Source organism: Neodiprion pinetum, chromosome 3 (assembly GCF_021155775.2).
Source record: "Neodiprion pinetum isolate iyNeoPine1 chromosome 3, iyNeoPine1.2, whole genome shotgun sequence".
NCBI classification, from domain to species: Eukaryota; Metazoa; Arthropoda; class Insecta; order Hymenoptera; family Diprionidae; genus Neodiprion; species Neodiprion pinetum.
Window position 1 is genome coordinate 13,326,830 of NC_060234.1, and position 20,974 is coordinate 13,347,803.

A 20,974-nucleotide genomic window follows, 5' to 3' on the forward strand; every position below is an offset into this window, starting at 1 on the left:
TAGGTCGTGGGTCATAACATTGTATATCTGAGTTTCCTTAATAAACGTGTTTCGTGTATACTGTGTTTATTGTATATTTCTGAATCCCTTTATGCATAAACACAACATAGCCGAAGACGAATATAAAAAGAAGACGAAGTGCGCAATCCCACGAAGTATCCCTACGCAAAACACGGATCAACCTAATGAAATGAATATTCCTAAGTTGAAACGATTATTTATGATTCAAAATTCCCACAACCTAGTCAAAGCCAGGGTCGAGCTTTTGGAATCCTTATTGAGATTAGAACACTTAAATACCGAGGAAAAAGAGAACGTCTATAACTTAATACGAACAAACGCAGATATATTTTACTTACCAGGCGATAATTTAGGATGCACTGACGTAATTAAACATAAAATAACTATAACTGATGAGCAGCCAATAAATACGAAACACTATCGCTACCCACAAATCTATAAGGAAGAAATCCAAAAACAAGTAGAACTATTAGTTTGAGATATTATTCAACCTTCCGCGTCTTTATACAACTCTCCGTTGTGGATAGTGCCTAAGAAACCGGAATCCAAAGGGAATAAGCGCTGGCGCATGGTGATTGACTATAGATCGTTAAATGAAAAAAACGCTAGGAGACGCATACCCGCTACCTAATATCACAGACATCTTGGATCAATTAGGTGGTGCCAAATATTTCTCAGGCTTCGATCTAGCCTCCGGGTTTCACCAAATTCACATGGACGAAAGGGACAAAGGTAAAACTGCCTTCACAATGCCTTGCGAACATTACGAGTTCAATAGGATGCCATTCGGTTTAAAAAACGCACACGCAACCTTCGAGCGCTTAATGGATCAAGTGTTAACGGGGCTCTAAGGAATAGAAATTTTCGTATACCTCGATGATGTTGTATTATATGCAGAATCGCTAGAAGAACATGACGAAAAGTTTGGAAAATTACCGTCAAAAACTTGAGACGTGAGAAAACAGGCTAAAAACGTACGACGACGTTGGTAAAATTGAAATATTACCACCTAACGAAAATTTAACCGAACAGACCAGAGGAAAACAAATCGTAAAGTCTAACCCTGTCATAATCGAAGATATCCAGACCCGCTGTAATGTAATCACGATTCGAGACAATATAGTAACGAAAAAGGGAGCAATTATTTGGTTTGCAAACGAACACGGAGAACCCCTAGATTCCGGAGGAAAATCACTCGCAGCCTGCGGCAGAGCTATAAAACTAGGAAATATTAACGCAAAGGGAGGAGAAACATGGTTTAAGAACAGGGATTCAAGAAAACAATTTGGAATAATCTTATCAGCAGAAGGAGATGTGAGCGAGCAATTATAATCCGCTATCCACGAACTCAAGACTCTTATCACACAGTTTAAAATAACACCACTATTCATATCAGAAACTAAAGTAGGAATCTATACAATTCCCTGGAAACACATTGTTAATGTATTCAGAATAACATTCATCGCCGACCCCGTAAAAATTCTAGGCCTATAATGATGGTAAAAGCACAAATCGGGGTCTTCAATAATCAATAGAAAGAGTAATAATAAACACGCACGTCGCCGGAATGAGACTGCAACAAGACGTAGTGGTGATGAAAGACCTATCCCAGCCTTTAGTCCTCGGATTAAACTTCCTAGACAAAATGGACGCAAAAATAGACCTGGAAAACGATTTACTAATATTAGGACAACCGCCGATCACCATACCATTCGCAGACCAACGTCGAAAAGAACAAAGGCAGGAGCGAGACGACAGAATGGAAATACAAGAAATAACAGCCAACCTATTTGACGCCCCACTTCACACCCCGCTAGCACATTGTGTCGCCAAAGACCTCGGAATGAACGCTGGAATAGCCCTACAATTCAAACATCATTCGGTTCCATAAATCAACTGAAAGAACAAAATCCTGAAGTAGGCAGCGCACTTGGATTGCAATGGCGACAACGCTTGATATTCTATTTAATAACTAATAAAAGAAAGAGCAGCGACAAACCAACGTACGACGACTTGCAAGATGCATTGAAAACCCTTTATCATAAATGCTCCATGCTCAGAATTAACGAGATAGCAATGCCAAGAATAGGCTGCAGATTGGATCAACTAGATTCCAACACTGCAAAGCAGGTGATTGAATGAGTATTGCTAAACGACTTTAAAATAACAATCTACAATATGAAAAAAATGAAACACGCCACCACGCAATTTCCAGAATTACCGGAATTCGCAGGGAAGTCGTAATAACCTCTGATCATACGTTCACCCTTCAAAACGCGCCATTAAAAACACGTGTATATACCGCCATGACGAATCCAATTCAAACTACAAGTATACCTTAACCGGGCAAGACCGCGGTCGTCAGCCTTTCCTCCCTTAGACATAAAAATACAACCAACGAATAGCAGCCCATGACTAAACTACACCCATTCAAGCTCCACTTACCTCGAACCTGGATAACCCTACGCGTAAGACTACATCTATATATATGATATACATAACATGACTTCCGAGTCCGCAAGGAAAGCACCAAGTCTTGGTAAAATATTTTGTAAATAATGATTTTCGGATTACAGTAATAAATTGACCGTAGAAGGAATCAGACGATTTGATTGACACGATTAACGTGTGTCTGATGTGGTGCAGTCGGGAGGTTAGGAAACGGATGACGCCAGAGATTGTGGTTGATAGTGATATGGTATTGACAAACTGTTTATTATGAGAGAAATCGAGTTACAAGAATTGGATGGTATAATAGAAATGCGAAAACAGGGAAAAAGACGAAGCTAGTTGGTAGATGCGTGTACGCAAAGAGCACGGCGAAGACTGGTTACAGATGAGGAAAAAAATGCAGGCTCGCCCCCGAGTCGAGGCCAAGGGTCGCGTCGCGCCATAAATGCCACATGTAGGGAAATTCCCGGCACGGTCAAACCCTTGGCTCTCGGCTAGCGCGGCGAGGCCTGGACACGCGAAAGTTAACTGTAAAGGGCAATAGTTGTTAAAAGACAGAAATGGAGAAAAGGAAATATTATAATGGTTTTTCGCCGGCTTGCCAGTGGCGGGTGTCCGACACATCTGATTTATTTTACTTCGGATCAGCTCTGAATCGACGAACTGTTTTTCGTAACAACACCGACAGGAGTTGCTCACAGGTAACGGTGGGCTCCTAGGGACATTTTCTGACAGTTGCGATTGGTATTGCGCCGGCGGCTTAAACAGACGGTAACTGTCAGCCAATAAAATTCGAACGAGTTAACGCTCGCACATAAGGTGCGCACTTTCCTCATGGACACACGGTATGACTGATATCATGTCAAGCTAGATGCACTGCTGCAATGATCCATAAAACCAGTGACTGCAAAACCTTCAAAACCATTAATACCAATTATCATCATATCATATATAGTATTAAAGTTCGAAACCAAATTTTGGATGTTCGAATGTTCGGATGTTCAGAAAGTGACGTCACCCAAAATTTTTTCTCTCTTGACGTCATTGATCTATAGTAATCGTCGACGACGAAAATCAGCTAGCCGAACTCCTCAGTCCGGAAACAGTCGCGCAGTAGGGAGGACGTATGAAAATCGCGCTCTACAGAATTCGAGTACCCAGTTCTCTATCTCGTTGATCCTGCGCTCCAGGTCCACTACCTGCTGAAACTCGGCCTCCAGGACTAGCGCTCCGTAGTTACTGCACTCGAGGTCTGCTACCTGGTGAAACTCGACTTCACGGACTAGCAGACCAACATTCACTACCCATTGAACAATCCTCAAGCAGCGAGGGCGTGAGGTATCCGGTAAATCTTGTATCATCTGGTAAAACACTGGCAACGAGTAAGCGAGCGCAACGAGCGCACGAGCACAAAAACCAGCTTCACTAGGCAGCTGACCCCGAGCGAGCTTAGTTTGTAAAAACCGATATTATCTTACGTATGGTAGTAAATTATTAAAGCTTGATGTTTTGTTAAAATTGTTGTTGTGGTTTGAGAAATCCTTGAAAATTCTTCAGGAAAGGAAAAAGAAGGCGTTTCAATGATCTATGCTTAGGAATGTAGTATAGATCCTTATTGCACGTAGTATGTGATCTATGACCCATCTACCTCTCCATCATACCATGTTTTCCAAATATCACCAGCTCCAGTCTCACAATCAGTTGACCAGTGAACTTCGCAGAGCAGAGCAGACCTGCTGTACTTACGATAGGGTAACGGAAATATATGTTCACAATCAGTCAATTAAACTGATCATCAAAAATCGCATTCCGGGAATATTGTGTCATACTAAAGCAACATCTACGTTTCAGAAACAATCTGTCTGTAAATATGGAAACTGAGACTTCTGTTGATGAGTAGGTAATATAACGTATAGACGAATGAGTCGTGTGTTGTAAACACAGTAAAGATCCTGCTTTCGTTTAGTTAAAAATTGAGAAGCGTCAAAATAGTGGCCCACTTGCACATGGGTTGCCATACAATACACTGAAAGACACATCGATAATTTAAGAAAAATCTGTTATGTCTGTTATTACAAAATAGTCAGTAGTTTTGCGGATTATCGTACATGATTTGATGGGGTCAAAGTGAAGATATGCGCGTATTGCATATTATCCGGTTATTCACTCAAGTTTTAGAAGTCGTGATAGAATTTACACAAAAAAGATCTTCTGGCGTTCAAAATCCTGTGCGATTACCAAAAATAAATCAAAATTTAGAAATAAAATACGTGGAAATCATGGTATGTATACGGTTTTGTAAATGCTGTGCATACAATCATGCAGAGTACTTTATTGGTATGAATTCCGGAATCAATTCGAAGGGTTCCGGAAAATGAAGTATGCATTTAAATATTGTTTCATGGCATGAGAGAATTGGGGCATTGGATTTGTGTTTACTACGATACCGAAGTATTACACGTATATGGTAGCGCTAACAAGAGAGTATTGCACGATGACCATAAGACATTTTTACATAGATTGTTGCCTTACGGTAATATACGAGTTGTGTTCGAAAAAGTTCAGCAACAAAATAATTACTGGGATTGCGGTGTATTTTCGATAGCTTTTGCAACTTTTATCGTTCATGGTGTGAATTCTTGTGAGGTTCAGTATGATATTCCAAGGATAAGACCGCATTTAATCAGTATGTTCAATTCAAATTGTTTAATACCGTTTCCATCGATACAAGTCACCTCGCACAGCACGATGCCGTGCAAAACCTTTTCTATAGGTTGTAACGATATTTTAAATTCAAAGTGCCCGCGAGGTTTTGCTTGACACAGCCATCTCGATTCAGGCGTCAAGCGGGAGAAACGGCTGAACATTTTGAACATTCTACGGGAAGACGCCAAGCCGACCAATCTTAAATTCCCCGCAAAAATTTTATACTCATTTTTAATAACAGTTTTTAATCCATTTCAACACATCGTCATTACCAGTCAGTCTCCGTAATTACAAGAACGTGTAATTCATGATTAAACAATAAAACGAAGACACGAAGTCGAAACAATGATCAATTTCAAAACTTTCGCGCATCGCTGAGTCAGCACGAAGGAGGCTTCCACAAAACCGTAGTCTTCAACTCCATCATAAAATACTATCATCGAGACGATTATACGACGGAGCTGCGGCCAGATAATAAACAACGAGATGAGTGATTTTTAATTTATTTATGAAAATTAAACTTTTTATCATCATCCCAGACGATTTTATAACCTGACGTGTGTTAATTTCGGCGTATTTTATTTTAATTTATTTGTGAATGTTTGAATGAATGTGTAATTTTAATTATTTTGACTATGGACAGGTTTTAAAGAGGTTCTTCATATATTTAGTTATATTTCATCTCGATTTTATTTACATGTTATTTATATTTCATTTATATTTTATTTATATTTAATTTATTCAATTGAGAGTCAATGTCATATTTATTATCGTTCTCGTTATATTGTTTTGTAAGCCTGTCCATCGATTTCACGTTTTTTCTTTTAATTTGACAAAAGGCTCAAATTCTTCATCGTCCCCTTATTTATATTATTTATATCTTATTTATACATGTTTTTGATCTCCCACATCAATCCTAATAGGCAAAAACAGAAATAAAACAAACAAGTAAATACAAGGTATTCTTAGAAAATATACTTAAGCAAAGGTTGTGAAGCGAGTCGGTAAGACGAATATTCAAGTACGTAAATCAGTGGTAGAAATAGGTTTGTCCGAAAAGAACGTCGCTATGTATAATAAGGAGCAGAAGCAACCGAATCGATCGCTCAATACAAATACTGGGACTGATTTCCAATGTATACAAGCAAATACGAAGAAAATCACAGGATCTATAGGAAAGGCAGACGATACACGGACGGCTACGTTACGCAACGTAAGATATAATTAAAAAAAGGCGTGCGAAAGAATTTGAAGAACAACGGGCTTACCGACTCGAAGTCGCTGCAATGTAAAAGAAACAAAAAAGAGAAACCATAAATCATCTGGAAAATACAAAGACGTCCGTGATACATAAAAAAGATGCAGATAGAACGAAAAGAAGTCGCGCAAAAGAATCTGAGGAAGAACGGGCTAACAGACACAAGGCCGCTGTAACATATAAAACGGAAATGAGGGAATCTATTTGGAAGACTCGTTTGAATAAAAGAAAATGTAATTGTAGTGTTTGTGGGAAACAGGTAAACGAGTTAACACAGTGTTTACGTAGCGAAAGCTTTATTTCGACTCTGATACCGATGTACAATCTTGGAACTTATCCCCACCTCACGAGTGCGAGGTGGGAATACGTACAGAGCACTCGTTGCTCACACGCCTATACTACACTCCCTTCCGCCAAATCTACAAACTATATTAAGTAAACCTATTTTACAACTATACTCGCATACATACTCATCTTCCACGGCTCGGCTACACGTAGCGCGAGGCTTTTTTCTCGGCGATTCTCGGCGATCGTCGCAAGGTTATTTTCCCCTCGGTTTCGCACTTTCCCCCGGTACCAGATGACGGTACGCTCACCTCGTTATCTCTACCGCACTCTCGCAGCTGATCAACGTGTCGCTTAGCGATTTGACCCGATCCAAATTCGACTTCATACGTCACTGGCCCTAATTTCTTATTAATTACCGCGTGCGTCCAAGATGGTGAGTGGGCACTAAAATTCCTTGCCCAAACTTTCTCATTGTCGTTAAACACGACTATTCTCTTCCCTCTTGAATTTCGTACTTGTCGCGCGGTCTCAAAGCCTTGTTTTATTTGGATATCTGGCCGTAGGAGGTCGAATTTGGTTCAAATTTCTCTACCTAGCATCAACTTCGCTGGCGTTTCGCCCGTTGTACAATTTATCGGTTTGTTTTCTCGCAATAAGATCTTTAGTTTCCGTTTTGAGGTCTTCACGAAGTTTTCCGCTGCGCCGTTCGATGCCGGATGTTTTACCGCCGAGAGCGTATGTTTTATCCCTAACTTTTTAAGAAAACCGGTTAATATGCCACTCGTCAATTGTGGCCCGTTTTCGTTTACTACTTGCAAGGGGAATCCGAAACGCGAAAAAACTTCTTGAAACGCCGCAACCGTTTTTGAAGCCGTTGTTGACTTCGTAAAGAAAACTTCTGGCTATTTCGTCTTTGCGTCTATCATTAATAGGAGATTTTGTCCTTTGTGCGGTCCAGTAAAGTCCATATGGACCCTTTGCCAGGGTCGCTCCGACCATTTCCACGGATTTAATTCGCTTTTAATCGGATTATCTTTGACTACGACGCATTCGGACGCATTCATGATATGTTCTCCCTATTTCTTCAATTTCTTTGTCCATACCCGGCCATCAAAAGAATGATCGAGCCGTTGCCTTCATTTTCACGATACCTGCATGCGATGCATGCAGCTCCGATAATATCGTGGTTTTCAGTTTTTCCGGAATTACTACGCGATAGCCCCACATCAGGCAATCTTGTTCGATGTATAACTCGTCTTTCTTCGTTGCGAACTGTTTGACCTCATCTTTGATCATTCTTTCGTCTGGCCAGCCGTTCCTCAAGTATAACGTTATTTGCGACAATAATCTATCTTTTCTCGTCTCTTTTGCGATGACTTTGTGATCTAAACATGAGAATGATTCTTGTTCGACAAAGTTCATATACGTATACTCCTCTTCCTCATAATCGTCTACGGGCATTGGTAATCCTGACAACCCATCCGCACAATTCTCTTTCGATTTCACATATTCAATGTCATAGTCGAACGGGTTAAAAAAATCGGCGTATCGTTGCACTCTTCGCGCTGCCATGATTGGGATACCTTTTTTCGCGCCAAAAATTCGAACTAACGGTTGATGATCGGTGCGTAGTACGAATTTTCCGCCGTACAAATAGCCATAGTACTTTGTTACCCCGAAAATTATCGCGCGTGCTTCCTTATCGATTGGCGCATAATTTCGCTCACTTGGCGATAACGCTTTTGACGCATATGCTATTGGACGATCACCTTCGGGAGTTGCATGCGAAAGTATTGCCGAAAGCCCATAATCTGAGGCGTCGCATGTTAAAATTACTCGTTTTCCCGGATCGAAGTTCATCAATACTTCTGTCGATCGCAATTCTTCTTTTGCCTTTTCAAATGCCCTTTGGCATGCTTCCGTCCAGTGAAGTTGTTCCATTTTTAAGCAATCATATAACGGTTGGAATTTCGTCGTGCGGTCCTCGATAAATTTATCGTAATAATTAATCATGCCCAGAAAAGCTTGCAGCTCTTCTACATTTGTTGGTTGGGTGCCTCAACTATCGCCGCTATCTTGTCTTTGAGCGTATGTACTCTGTGTTCGTCGATCTGTAGACCTAAGTACGTGATTTTTTTCTGAAAAAACTCACGCTCCGACTTTTTTTTAACTTTAACTCACACTCAGTTAATTTCTCGACGACCTCTGTCGAGTTTTTTACAATTTCCGTCATCGTTCCCGCTTTTATGATTATATCATCTAAAAAAACTGTTGCGTTTCGCATTTTCGCAAGGATTTTTTCCATTTCTCTCTGAAAGTATCCGGGCGCCGACGCTATTTCATATGCTAATTTGTTATATTGATAGAGACCCTTATGCGTATTTATCGTCAAATACTTTTTCGAGTCCTCGCTTAGCGGTACTTGCGCGTACGCTTCTTTTAGATCAATTTTCGTAAAGAATTTCCCCCTCTGTAAACTAGCTATTAGATGCTCCACCTTGGGCAAGGGGCATCTGTCGATAGCTATGTTCGGGTTTACTGTGACCTTGTAATCGCCGCATAACCTTACGGTCCCATCCGGTTTGATTGTCGGTACGACGGGTGTACCCCGATCGCTCACTTCTACTGGCCATAAGATTTTTTCCGTAACGAGTCGATCGATTTCCGGCGAAACTTTTTCCTTTAACGCGAAAGGTATTGACCCTGCTTTATGATAGATTGGTACCGCATTTGCTCGCGTTTTAATCACAAATTTCGATTTATTATAAGTATCGAGCCCCGGGGAAAAAAACTTATGATATTTTTTAACGATTTTTTTTCGTTCGTCTCGTACCGTTTTTTCTTCTTCTGTTAACGTTTTGACTCGCTCCGAATTTGCTTTGATTTTTTGTATCGCGCTCTTTTTTTGTTAGACTTCTAGAGGCCACAAGCCTAATACGTGTAACCAGTCGCGTCCTATAAGTGGTTTACCCGTTTTCCCGACGACGTACAATTTGTTTTCGTCGCAATCGCGCCATATTCGATTTTGATACCGCGTAAAATTCCCAACGGTTTACGTTTTTCCCCACTATAATAGCTCAGCGTGACTTTAGCCTCCTCCAATTCTAGTCGCGGAAAGTACTTTTCCCTATCTATTTCGCTGATTATCGAGACCGCCGACCCGTCATCTATTTCCATTTCCAACTGTTTATTTTCAATTCTTATTCCCAAACACTGCGGTTCGATTTGAGAATTTTATTATTCCTAAACGTTATTGAAAATAAGTCGGCGACGCTCTCTGAATCGCTTTCTGTTTCGGTTACGTCCGTCTCCGCGTTCACGGTATCGACGTTCTTCGCCATTTGTTTTTTTTTTCTTTACCGGCTTGGCCCCTTTACATACCGCCTGTAGATACCCGGTCTTTCCGAAAGTCTCGCACTGTTTGTTTAGATGCCAGCAGTTTCGTCTGTAGTGGTTCGGCTTCCCGCAGCATGAGCAGCGTGTTCGACTCGTACTCTGTTGTCGCTCCGTTCGGCCTGCCCGCGGTGTAAATCTCGTTCTCCTTTCTGTCATGTTCCTGCCTCGAAACTGTATGCGGTGAGCGTCGAAGTCATCGTTTCGCTCGCTGCTGTCCTTCTCCACGGTCTGTGGCTCCAATGTCTCGGCAGCCTTGTTTGCCCCCAAGATCGCTGTCGCTGTTTTGATTGCGACATCGAGCGTCAGATTTTCGATTTTGAATAACGCGACTTTTATTGCCTTGTTTCGGATTCCTGTGATGAGTTGGTCCCGCAGGGCTTCGTTCTCGTCTTTGAATTTACAATTCCTTGCTAAACTGCGCAAGCCAGCTATGTACTGAGCCGCTGATTCATTTTCTTTTTGTCTTCTTTCTTGAAATTGTTGTCTCAGCACTGTTTCATTCACGTTTGGCTTTAGGTAATTTCCCATTTTCGTTATAATATCGTTTAGATCGGTTTCCTTCGGCTTCTTTGGCGCGCATACTTTTCGGACAACACTGTACGTTTCCGCATCGATTTTTGTTAGAAAAATCGACTTTTGTTTTCCTTCGTCATCAATGTCATTTGCTTCGAAATATAGCTCGATACGTTTCACGAAGTCTTCCCAGTCGTCCGTTCCGCATTTAAAATAGAGTTTTGCAGTATATTCTATTGCGATCTTTCTTCCTCCCGTTTCCTCTATTCGGCTCTTTACTTCGTTCACTTCACTACCGTCACTTAGCTCAGACTCATTTCCTTTTACATCTGCGATTTCTTTCCCCTTCGCCTTACTTTTGCAGTCTTTCCTTAACACTCGCCGTAAGTCTTCCAATTTGAATTCTTCACTAGCTTCTAACCCTCTCCTTCCTAGCTCGTCGATAATTTCCTGTTTATTCAACGCTTGTATCCACGCGGTACCCCGGTTTTCCGACATCTGTTGCTTGTCTCATTTTACTTTTGTAGCCTGGTTTCGTCAAACTCGTCTCCACTGTAGTGTTTGTGGTAAACAGGTAAGAAAGTTAACACAGTGTTTACGTAGCGAAAGCTTTATTTCGAATCTGATACCGGCGTTCAATCTTGGAGCTTATCCCCACCTCACGAGTGTGAGATGGGAATACGTACACAGACACTCGTTGCTCACACGCCTATACTACAGTAATAGGACAGAAGGCCTGATGTTACTTCTGACAAAAAAAAAAAGGAGAATTATTCCTTCTGTGATATCTGATGGAAGGGTGTTAGAAAATCCAGATTTTATAGAAGACGAAGTGGAACTACAATATTTGGGAAAAACTAATTCACGTCAGTTTTGTAATACTAAACATTTTATTTCTGAATTATACAGTAGTAAGAGTCTTCCAATATGTGTGACAATATCGCCAAAAAATCGCCAGAGTGGCATGGATATCGGTTCTAGGGTAAAAAAAATAAAGGGTAAAAAAATTAATTTTTTTATACCGGAACCTCGACCGAATTTGTGTGGCTTCATTTTTTTTACCCTAGAACCGAGATCCGTGCTACTCAGGCGATTTTTTGGCGATATTGTCACATATATTGGAAGACTCTGTAATTTTTTCAGCGAAAAAAGGGTCCTTTTTGAATAAAAAAAAAAATTTCTTGCTTTTTTGGTAAAAAATCAGCGTTACCGGAACGTAAAAACTTTTTCAAAAATTCCTCTCGAAAGCTAAGAAAGAACTACAACTTTTATGTAGAGTTATTTTTTTTCACTTACTTCAAGTTTCCGAGATATATTCATTTGAAAAAAACGACAATTTCTCAAATAATGAATTAAAGAATCTGAAAAAATTCACATAGAGTACCTTTTAGTAGTACTTTGATATAACCAATTATGGGGCAGATCTGAGATGGTCGAAAAAAAAGTGGCCGAGTCGACGGAGAATCCTTCATATGCGCTTTATCCAGATGTCAATGAAGCACGTCAATACGGTCAATTATATGTTATTGATAACGAAATCGCTACTAGAATACGTATGCAGCATCCCAGCAATAGCGATTGCTTGCCAGACTTATTAAGCGTATTAGATAATATTATACGAACGGTCAATCCATATGCGAAGGCGTTTTATATGATGTAAGTACGAGGTGGAAGAAAAAGAAAGATTGTTGTCGAATACAACCGGTTGCCCAGCGTGTGAAGTGAGAATGTGGTTGAAGAGAGATGACAAAGTTGATGAAAATCGTTTCAACATACCAACATGTCATATAATGAAGTGGCGGTGGTGTTTATTGCTGAAGATGGAGATCCTCCAGTACAAAGAGATATATGTGTAATATTGTGTATATTCTAAAATTGACGTTTCTATAAGTATAGTAACTCTGTGTAAACATGTCGACCCTATGACATATCCTCTCATCTTTGCATCTGGTCAATCTGGATGGACGCCAAAGATGAAGCAAAATGAAGGAAAACCAGGGGCGGATTTGATACCTTGGCTGCCCTAGGATACAGAAGATTGCTGCCCCCCTGCTCCCTGCAAAGCGCGAAAAATTGAATGAGGTATAAGAATTTAACGAAAGTAAAAAATAATGAAAGTCTGTAAATGATATTGATGAAGGAGTTCCTTCAAATTTTAGGGATTAGAAAAACTCGTACCACCGCTTTGCATCCGCAGTCTAATGGAATGGTAGAAAGATTGAATAGGACGCTTGTTCGTTATCTTTCTTCTTTCGTTGATCAGGATCAGAAAGATTGGGATGAGTGGATTCCCTTATTTCTTTTATCGTATCGCTCTGCAATTCACGACACTACCGGTTTTTCTCCAGCTATGATGTTGACGGGTCGGGATCTTCCACTTCCGTCAGATTTAGAAAAGGGCGTCAATCCTTCCGTGGCTTCGTCTCAGGTGATTTTTAATTCCGTTTTCCGTCAAAAATTGGACGAGGTTCATGAATTTGCTAGAGAAAGAATTCGTATGGTCTCCGATAAGACTGCGGATCGTTATGACATTAGAGCTAGAAATTTAAAATTTGAGAAGGGAGATTCCGTTTGGTTATTTCAACCTCGTCGACAACAAGGGTTGTCCCAAACTCCAGAATAATTGGGAAGGTCCTTATTTTATTGTTGACCGGATTAACGACGTTGTTTTCAGAATTAGACGTTCCCCTCGTACCAAATCCAAAGTCGTTCATCTGGATCGCTTAGCTCCTTATCAGTCAAGAGCATCGTTTCAGTAGCTCTCTGAAGGTTAGAAAGTTCGTTGACAGGTTAAGGTTAGTTCGATGTTGTTCGATACGGGAAATTTTGATACATCGATTTCTTTGGCTTGAAGAGTGTTTCGGTTCTGCGCTTGGATGAAGTAGTAAGCGTTTGGTCGATCCTCTCTTTTTTTTTTCTAACCAATATATCAGTTTCTTTGAGTTTTTATAGAGTTTCCCCGACGAATTTGCCGTCTTTGGCTGTTCCCGATGTTACCTCCAGCTGTACTGTTTGTCCGGTCTTAGCCTGGGTTCTCCGGATATTCAGATAAGATCGTTCCTTTTCTTTTATTGAATGAGTTATAAATCCAATCAATCGTTTTTTTTCCCAAATTTGCTTAGCGAATTGGGAATCATCCGCTTCCTCTCACTTTTGTCCTCCCAACTCTAGGGAGTGCTGTGTCCGGAGGAAACCTCGGGTCGGTTCACCTGTCCTTGTCTTGATCCCCGCAAGAACTTTGAAAGAAAATCTCTTCCTCTGGGATCCCTTCTGTCTCCTGCCCTTCGGTCTGTCTCGTGTCTTCGGCCAAGGAATCTCATGAAGAACTCACCAACTCACCCTTAACACTTACCTTTATAAAACAAGGCACATAAATTTTGAAATTCAATTTAACGCTCAACTATCTGCTCAAGGTTTTCTGTGGTTTACCTTGAGACTGTGGGCAAATGCCAGATAGTAAAAAGGGAGTCTTTTAATTTTCAGAGTCACAGCTCCAACTCACCTTCGAGCACTGACTGCTAGATCACTTTTTTTGTAATTGTTTATCTTTTCCGAGTCGGGTCGACTCTTTTCCTAGGGGGGGGAGTAATGTTACAAAGGGTAAAATCACCCGTTTTGTCCCCTTTTCAATGATCTAGTAGTCATCATAGATAAAAGACGTTTATAAACCGCTTATGTCTTCCAAAAGAATAAGGTTGCTGCGTCAACTTTCATTATTGTAAAAAACAGTCTATCTCGAGACTTTGAAAGGAGAGCTTCGTTACAAAATAAATCTTTTTCCTCTCTTAATTTTCCGCTTCGGTATCTAATAAAAAAGTTTCAAACAAATGAACAGGTAGAAAAAGATTATAATGACAATATTAAAAAAAGACTATAATAACAATAGTATAAAAAAGATTATAATAACAATAGTATACGCATGAAGTTGGCGGTGGGGTGAGATCCCGAAAACAAAACAAAAAGCATCTAGCAAACCCTTTGACAGCTGTCATCGGCTGTTTATGACAGTCTTTGACAAATATCTTTATAGGTATCCGTTTCTGACGCGCAAAAAATGAACATGCAAACGAAAATTATCAAGATGATTCCCGACGGGAATTGTCTTTTTCGCGCGTTGGCGTATCGTGTATACGGCACTCAAGATCGACACGCAGAGGTGAGACTGAGTATCGTTTCAAATATAGTGGATAATTGGTCTACATTTGCGAGTTTTATTACAGGTAATGAGTCAAACGGTGCTGTGATTAGGTCACCTGGTGATTACAAATCACATATGAATGAAAATGGAATTTACGGGGGAGAAGCAGAATTAGCTGCAGCTGCGGACATTTTTAAGATATGTTTAATCGTGTATCGCGAAGAACAAATTCATCCACACCGGATCGGATCACAAAATGAAACACAATTCTCGCTACTCTTCACCGGCGACGGATACAGTGGACACTTTGATGTCTTGCAGAACCAAAATAAAATTCAGATAGTGAGTAACAAGTATGAAAAGTAACAATCAAATAATAGTAAATCTAAATATATCACCAAACAGTCAAAAGGACAGCCAGGATTTACGATGACAATGGAGAAAGGGGGAGTTTCAAGCAGCAGACAAGGCGATGAAGATGGTGGATGGTCGGAAGTATCACAAAAGAAAGAGGAAAACAAAATTGTAAGTGCGAAGAAGCAAATAAGCCATAGAATAATATCCATCAAATATTCGTATAACCAGGGAAGAGGACGACCAGGATCTATGTTAACCACAAGAGAAAGAGGTGTTTTGCAGAGTGAACAGCAACACAAATATAGAGAGAAAAATAATATAAAGAAGGTGATTTTGGAGAATAACGGGCAGAGCGGTAGCAAAAATAATTCAGCAAGTCAAGGAGATAGATCGATATCAATAGAGAAGGAACACCAATTTTCAACCAACGAATGGAAGCTTAGATTGATGAAAAAAAGAAAAGTAAGCACAGAAGGAATTGAAGTGGATAGCAAGTGCAGACCTGTCATCAAATCAACATGAAGGAATTCGCCTGTCTACTAGACAATGCGTAAGGAAATAGTGAGGCGCGTAGCGCCGAGATGGGGTTGGCGCGCGAAGCGCGCAGAGGCGAAGCCCCTAGTTATATAAATATAAAAAATATATCAAATCAATTAATCAAAAAATAATAATAATAATAAATAAATAAATAAAAGATCTAGCTGTTCGTATTTGAAATGTATATTATTCATAAATATAAACGAGAAGCTTACAAATTAACCGCATCCATGTGTTGTTCGGATTCTTCTTCAATATCATCTAAATTAATTTTTTCCATATTTTGAAATATTTTGACCCGATAACGTCACGTCTTATAAATTTATACGGAGGCACACAATACACACGTACAAACATACGCACACATTCAACTCTCAGACCAGAGGTAGTGAACTATATAGTGAGAGTGCGAAGCACCGCACAAAGAGGAGACCCCGAGTATAGGATACGCTGTGTAATGTTTCCATCTCATTCTTTTGCACGTTCAATATATATGTTTGTCTCTTTCTATAACGCCTCAAGTTTTCGTGTTACACTTGATTTTACTCCTCATATTTTTTCCGTACCGGGCCCTATAACTGAAATCCTTTCTTAAGGAGTAAACTCCAATAATACGGAGCACTGTATCGGCCGTAAGCTTGATAAACTCATCGCAGATCGTCGACGACATATAACTCGTACGTTCACTGCCCGGATTGCCGTACCTCGAATTATGGTCAGCCAGGAATGGATCAAATTCAGCCAGTAGCTCCAGAGTCATTAAATAATTGCCGTTATTTGGCGAACCAAACTTTTCGTCGTGACCTCTGAATGGTAGTCCTCGTGAGGCTAGAGCTTTTATGGTTGCCGCTACGCGTTTTAACACGTTCCTCCATTACGTTATTTCGTCATTGAGGTGTGCTGTTAGCCGCTGATCAATACGACCGAGAACATTTCCTCTCTGTTTCATGTTTAAAATGCATAACTTATGGGATGCGGAATTCTCGTGCTGTGCCACCCGACTGGTAGCGTTCTTCCAATCATTATATCCTGTGCTGCCGAACTGGGTCCCACCACCAAACGCAAGACACGGCCCGCAATAAACTCGACCAGTACTTTGAGAATAAATCAACCAGCTTCGGTGAGCTTTCTCTCCATCCAAGAGTTGCCGTTCAAACAAAGATTTCGATAAATAACGCGTGTGGTCTTCGTATATGCGCTGGCTTTGAGAAAAATCAACATCCATATTTTGTTGTACTCCATTCATTGCTATCCAGTTCCTGGTCTTGTCGTTTATACGCCATTGAGCTGGATCTTCGCTCACTTCAAGCGTATCATTTTCATTTTTCTCACTTTTTAACGATTCCACGAAAATTTCGGCAGTACAGTTAGAGTGAACTGTTGTGGGCACGATCTGGACGATCTGGTTACCACATGTACTTGTACTGGGTTGTTCGGTATTTTCGCTGCCACTAGTATTAGTTATCGTACATGGTGGACAAGAGGAATAATTGTTTCCAGGGTCAGTCATACTTACCGCCGGCCTCTTGAAAAATGCCTCCAATTTGTTAATTTTTTTTTTTACAAACTAAGATTTTCGAAGAGCCAAGAGCAAAGAGCAGGCGCGAGGGGATTGCAGCACGTTGACCCAACATTGTATATTAACAACATACAATGTGGTATCCAATACTTAATAACACTCTTCAAAACTATAATAACAACATACAATGTTGCGTGAACGTGCTGCAATCCGCTGGAGCTTGCTCTTTACTTTTGGCTCTTCGAAAATCTTTTAATTCGACTCAAACCCATTCTGTTAGTAAAGACAGTATTCAGCGCAAAACTAATAACGAGAGTGCATGATTTGCTAAAATAGTTGTGTTAATTTCGTGATTCGATTAGTAAGTTTTATTCCGATTAAATATATATTACAGTTTAAAGAGTGGTGTTAAGTATTTGATACTGCAAGATGAGTGATGGGCGGAAAAAGTTAAGCGGAGCGGAGTACAGAAAGCGAGCGAAAGAAAAGACCGAGAAGCAAGATGATGTCGTAAAGAAAAGTTAACAAACTGGAGGCATTTTTCAAGAGGCCGGCGGTAAGTATGACTGACCCTGGAAACGATTATTCCTCTTCTCCACCGTGTACGATAACTAGTACTAGTGGCAGCGAAAATACCGAATAACCCAGTACTAGTATCTGTTGTCTCTAGTAGAGCAAAGTGAAAATCATACGCTTGGACTTGGAGTGAGCTAGTAAGCAAAGATCCAGCTCCATGATTCAAACTTTGAGTGATCAGAATCTTTATACGGGTAAATTTTGTTGCGAGGTGCCATGGATAAACTTTTGAGGTTTTAGACGTTCAGCGTATGGGTTCACAGAGGGCACAACTTGTAAAAAAAAAATCTCATCAAGTTTGGCTAGATGGGATAATGGTTTCTAAGGCCTTCCATCTTTGTGTACACTGATAAAAAAAAACGTCGATATGGCTAAACATACGGTCAAATACCAGCAACTAAATATTTTTGGACATCAATAAAAGTGTTGTCATTCAGAGGCTCAGTCCGAAGCTGTGACCAAAATATACTGTTGGAATGACACAATTTTAGTATAAGTCCAAAAACTATTTACACTTCTCGCAAAAATTAAGGGAACAACAAAATTTTCGAAATTTTTTGGTGATTTTCAACAGGCTGTATTTCAGTGAAAAATGGTCGTGCAAGAAATAAAAAAACAAAGCTTTTGAAGCTTGAAAACTCTAGTTTTTGAATTTTTTGGTTCAAAATTTTCCGAAGCACTATTAGCCATGCAATCCTTGGATAAAGCACGAAGAAAAAATTTTTAAAATTTTTCACATTTTTTTTTCGCTCTACGGGCATGGAAAAATTTTTCCGAGCTAAAAATACATATACTGTACTAAATATGTCTTTAATTATAGTGATTATTCACTGCAACAGCACGTGTTGGTTCTCTCAGTCTGTCAAACAATCATAATTGTTAAGTCTCTACGATAGAGACTTACATGTATATATGTGTATATATAGGAGTTTGAAGTTAGTGACCACTGTGCTTATATATTAAAAATAATTCGTCCAAGTTATAAACGAGTAATAAACGGTTAAATTCTCAGCAAAAATAATTACGTATGGACAATTTTGATAGAATTTTATCAGATCTTCAAACGATGTATTTCAAAACTTGCAGGGTGATAGAAAAGAATTTCAAAAAAATTATTCCATTTTAGAGTTTTTTCCCACCGTAATTCTTATACTATATAATTATAATAAAAAAATTGGAATTAAATTTATGTACTTCTCTTAACGTTCTAATATAGAATTTAATTTTTTTTCTTAATTATTATTTTATAACTTCACCTTATGGCATAGAGTTTTTATATAACTCAGCCACGTTTTTCCTACTTTTATAGCGTAGATCGGCTTTATAATTATTTTTGCTCAGAATTTAACCGTTCATTACTCAAGAAAAGCAAAAAATATTAATTTAAATACTTATCCCGGGGAAACGGTTCAAGAACAGTCAAGATACCGTGGACACTTTTAAAGAGCATATATCATAAATATATGCAAATCCAGCCTAATTACGAAGCGATAGCATAAGATGCAGCCGAGTAACATGTAAAATGAACACGAAGACGAAAACCTTACATGTTATTTTAATGTAGAAACTTTGGCCGCCGTGGGACAAACTTTAGGATATATATATTAGGGTGGTATATATATTGTAACTGGTGCGGTTTATCTTGAGGCCAGAGCCTATGAGATAAACCCGTTATTGTGTGTTCTTTGTCACTTTTCAATGAAAGAATATATTTATAAGGAACCGCCTCTGATGGGTAAAAAGCAGGATCAGCTTATCAGACCCAAAAACCCTGGTCAGTCGAACTATGCGGACTTAGGTATCACCAAAGCCGCCTTGATATGTGAACAGGCACCTCCGCCCGTTGTGCCCTTCGGAAAGACAAGGGCTTGTTCGGCCGTTGCTTCCAGCTTGAGGCAAGTGAGAGAGGCGTATGTCACCTAATCGGAGATACGAGCTTTCCAGTACTCCCTTCTAATTGCGAACTCGAAGTAAACAGTCGCCTGCCTATTATTAATTGTAGGTTACTGACCCTAAACACCGCCAATCCTCCAGACCAGGGATTACCTTGGCTGGCTGTTGGTTTACTTCCCCCCCCTCCTTTATCCAAGGCGAAACTTTCTGTTAGAGAAATATGATTGACAACGACAACGAGTGCATGTTTAGGTAATAAATTTGCTTTAATAGCGATAACTCAAATACATTTGACATCGTCCGTGGTCAGCGATTTGGTTTCTAAAGTTAACAATAGAGAACAAAATTATAAAATAAAAAATAAAGAAATAATAAAATGGTCCCTACAGTTCAAACGTTTTCTAAATAAGCGGCTCTATTCTATCTTTGCTAATTCTTTTTAGAGGTCCCGGGCTATCGTGGACTCTAATTCTATAATATCTTTATAATATTCAAACTAAGCGCTTTGCTTGAGGTTCCTCTCCCTAAACTTGAAGCTTAATTCGATAATGTTCTCTAGGCGAGGAACATTTCGTTTCAATATAATGCAGCTCGGCGCTTTGCCGGTCAACTGGTAACCGCTCTTCGTGGTCTTCCAATTTATACTCTCCCGGAGCTGTTGCCAGATTACCTTGTCGACGTCCTTCCCCTACTTGTGTGTCCTGTTATGGGTCATCGTCCTGGTATGCGTTGGTCAACGTCCGTCGTCTTTGTTTATTATTTTGGATTTATGTAGGTCACTGTCAGTGTCGATGGTGATTTCGTTCAGTTGTCCGTTATAGTTGTTGTCGTGATTTGAGTATGTCACGGGCATTGTTGATAGTATGCGTTCTTGAACAGCTGTCTGTTACAATACATATATATACATATATTGTATGTATACGTCAATAAGTCTTAGAAGTGCCGCATTCACGTTTTCCCTGTATTTTACTTTTACCCAACAGTGATTCTATTTTTACGAAAGCTAGTATTTGTAACAGCCTAGAAAGTTCGAGTCCATTATCCATATTGTAAATAACTTGTATAAATACTGACGTTGAAGGCGGCGCCATTTTACAGACTAAATTGTTTCCAAACCATAATCGATAATGATTAGAATACTCAAATGATTATGTTTTAAGAAATTCTTGGGCAAAAAAAAATTGCGCACTGATATATTACAATATGTATAGTGTGTACGTGCATGTGTGCATGCGTGCATGTACTTATACATAATATACATATAGTTATACATTGCCTAGGCCAGTGGTTTGAAACGTATACATTGCGCAACGCCAAATCC

At 39.7% G+C, this 20,974-nt stretch overlaps 2 protein-coding genes across 2 annotated transcripts; both read right to left on the minus strand.

Moving 5' to 3' along the window:
• Positions 1-7,626: 7,626 nt before the first annotated feature.
• On the minus strand, positions 7,627-11,131 carry LOC138190603 (uncharacterized). The gene is made up of 5 exons (XM_069134351.1): positions 10,085-11,131; positions 9,695-9,937; positions 8,906-9,404; positions 7,876-8,109; positions 7,627-7,763 (listed from the first exon to the last, which is right to left on the minus strand). Exons 1-5 carry the CDS (start codon positions 11,129-11,131, stop codon positions 7,627-7,629), a joined length of 2,160 nt encoding a protein of 719 aa, XP_068990452.1.
• A 5,408-nt stretch (positions 11,132-16,539) lies between these two features.
• Positions 16,540-17,175, minus strand: LOC138190604 (zinc finger MYM-type protein 5-like). The gene has a single exon (XM_069134352.1). It carries the CDS (start codon positions 17,173-17,175, stop codon positions 16,540-16,542), a length of 636 nt encoding a protein of 211 aa, XP_068990453.1.
• Positions 17,176-20,974: the final 3,799 nt, after the last annotated feature.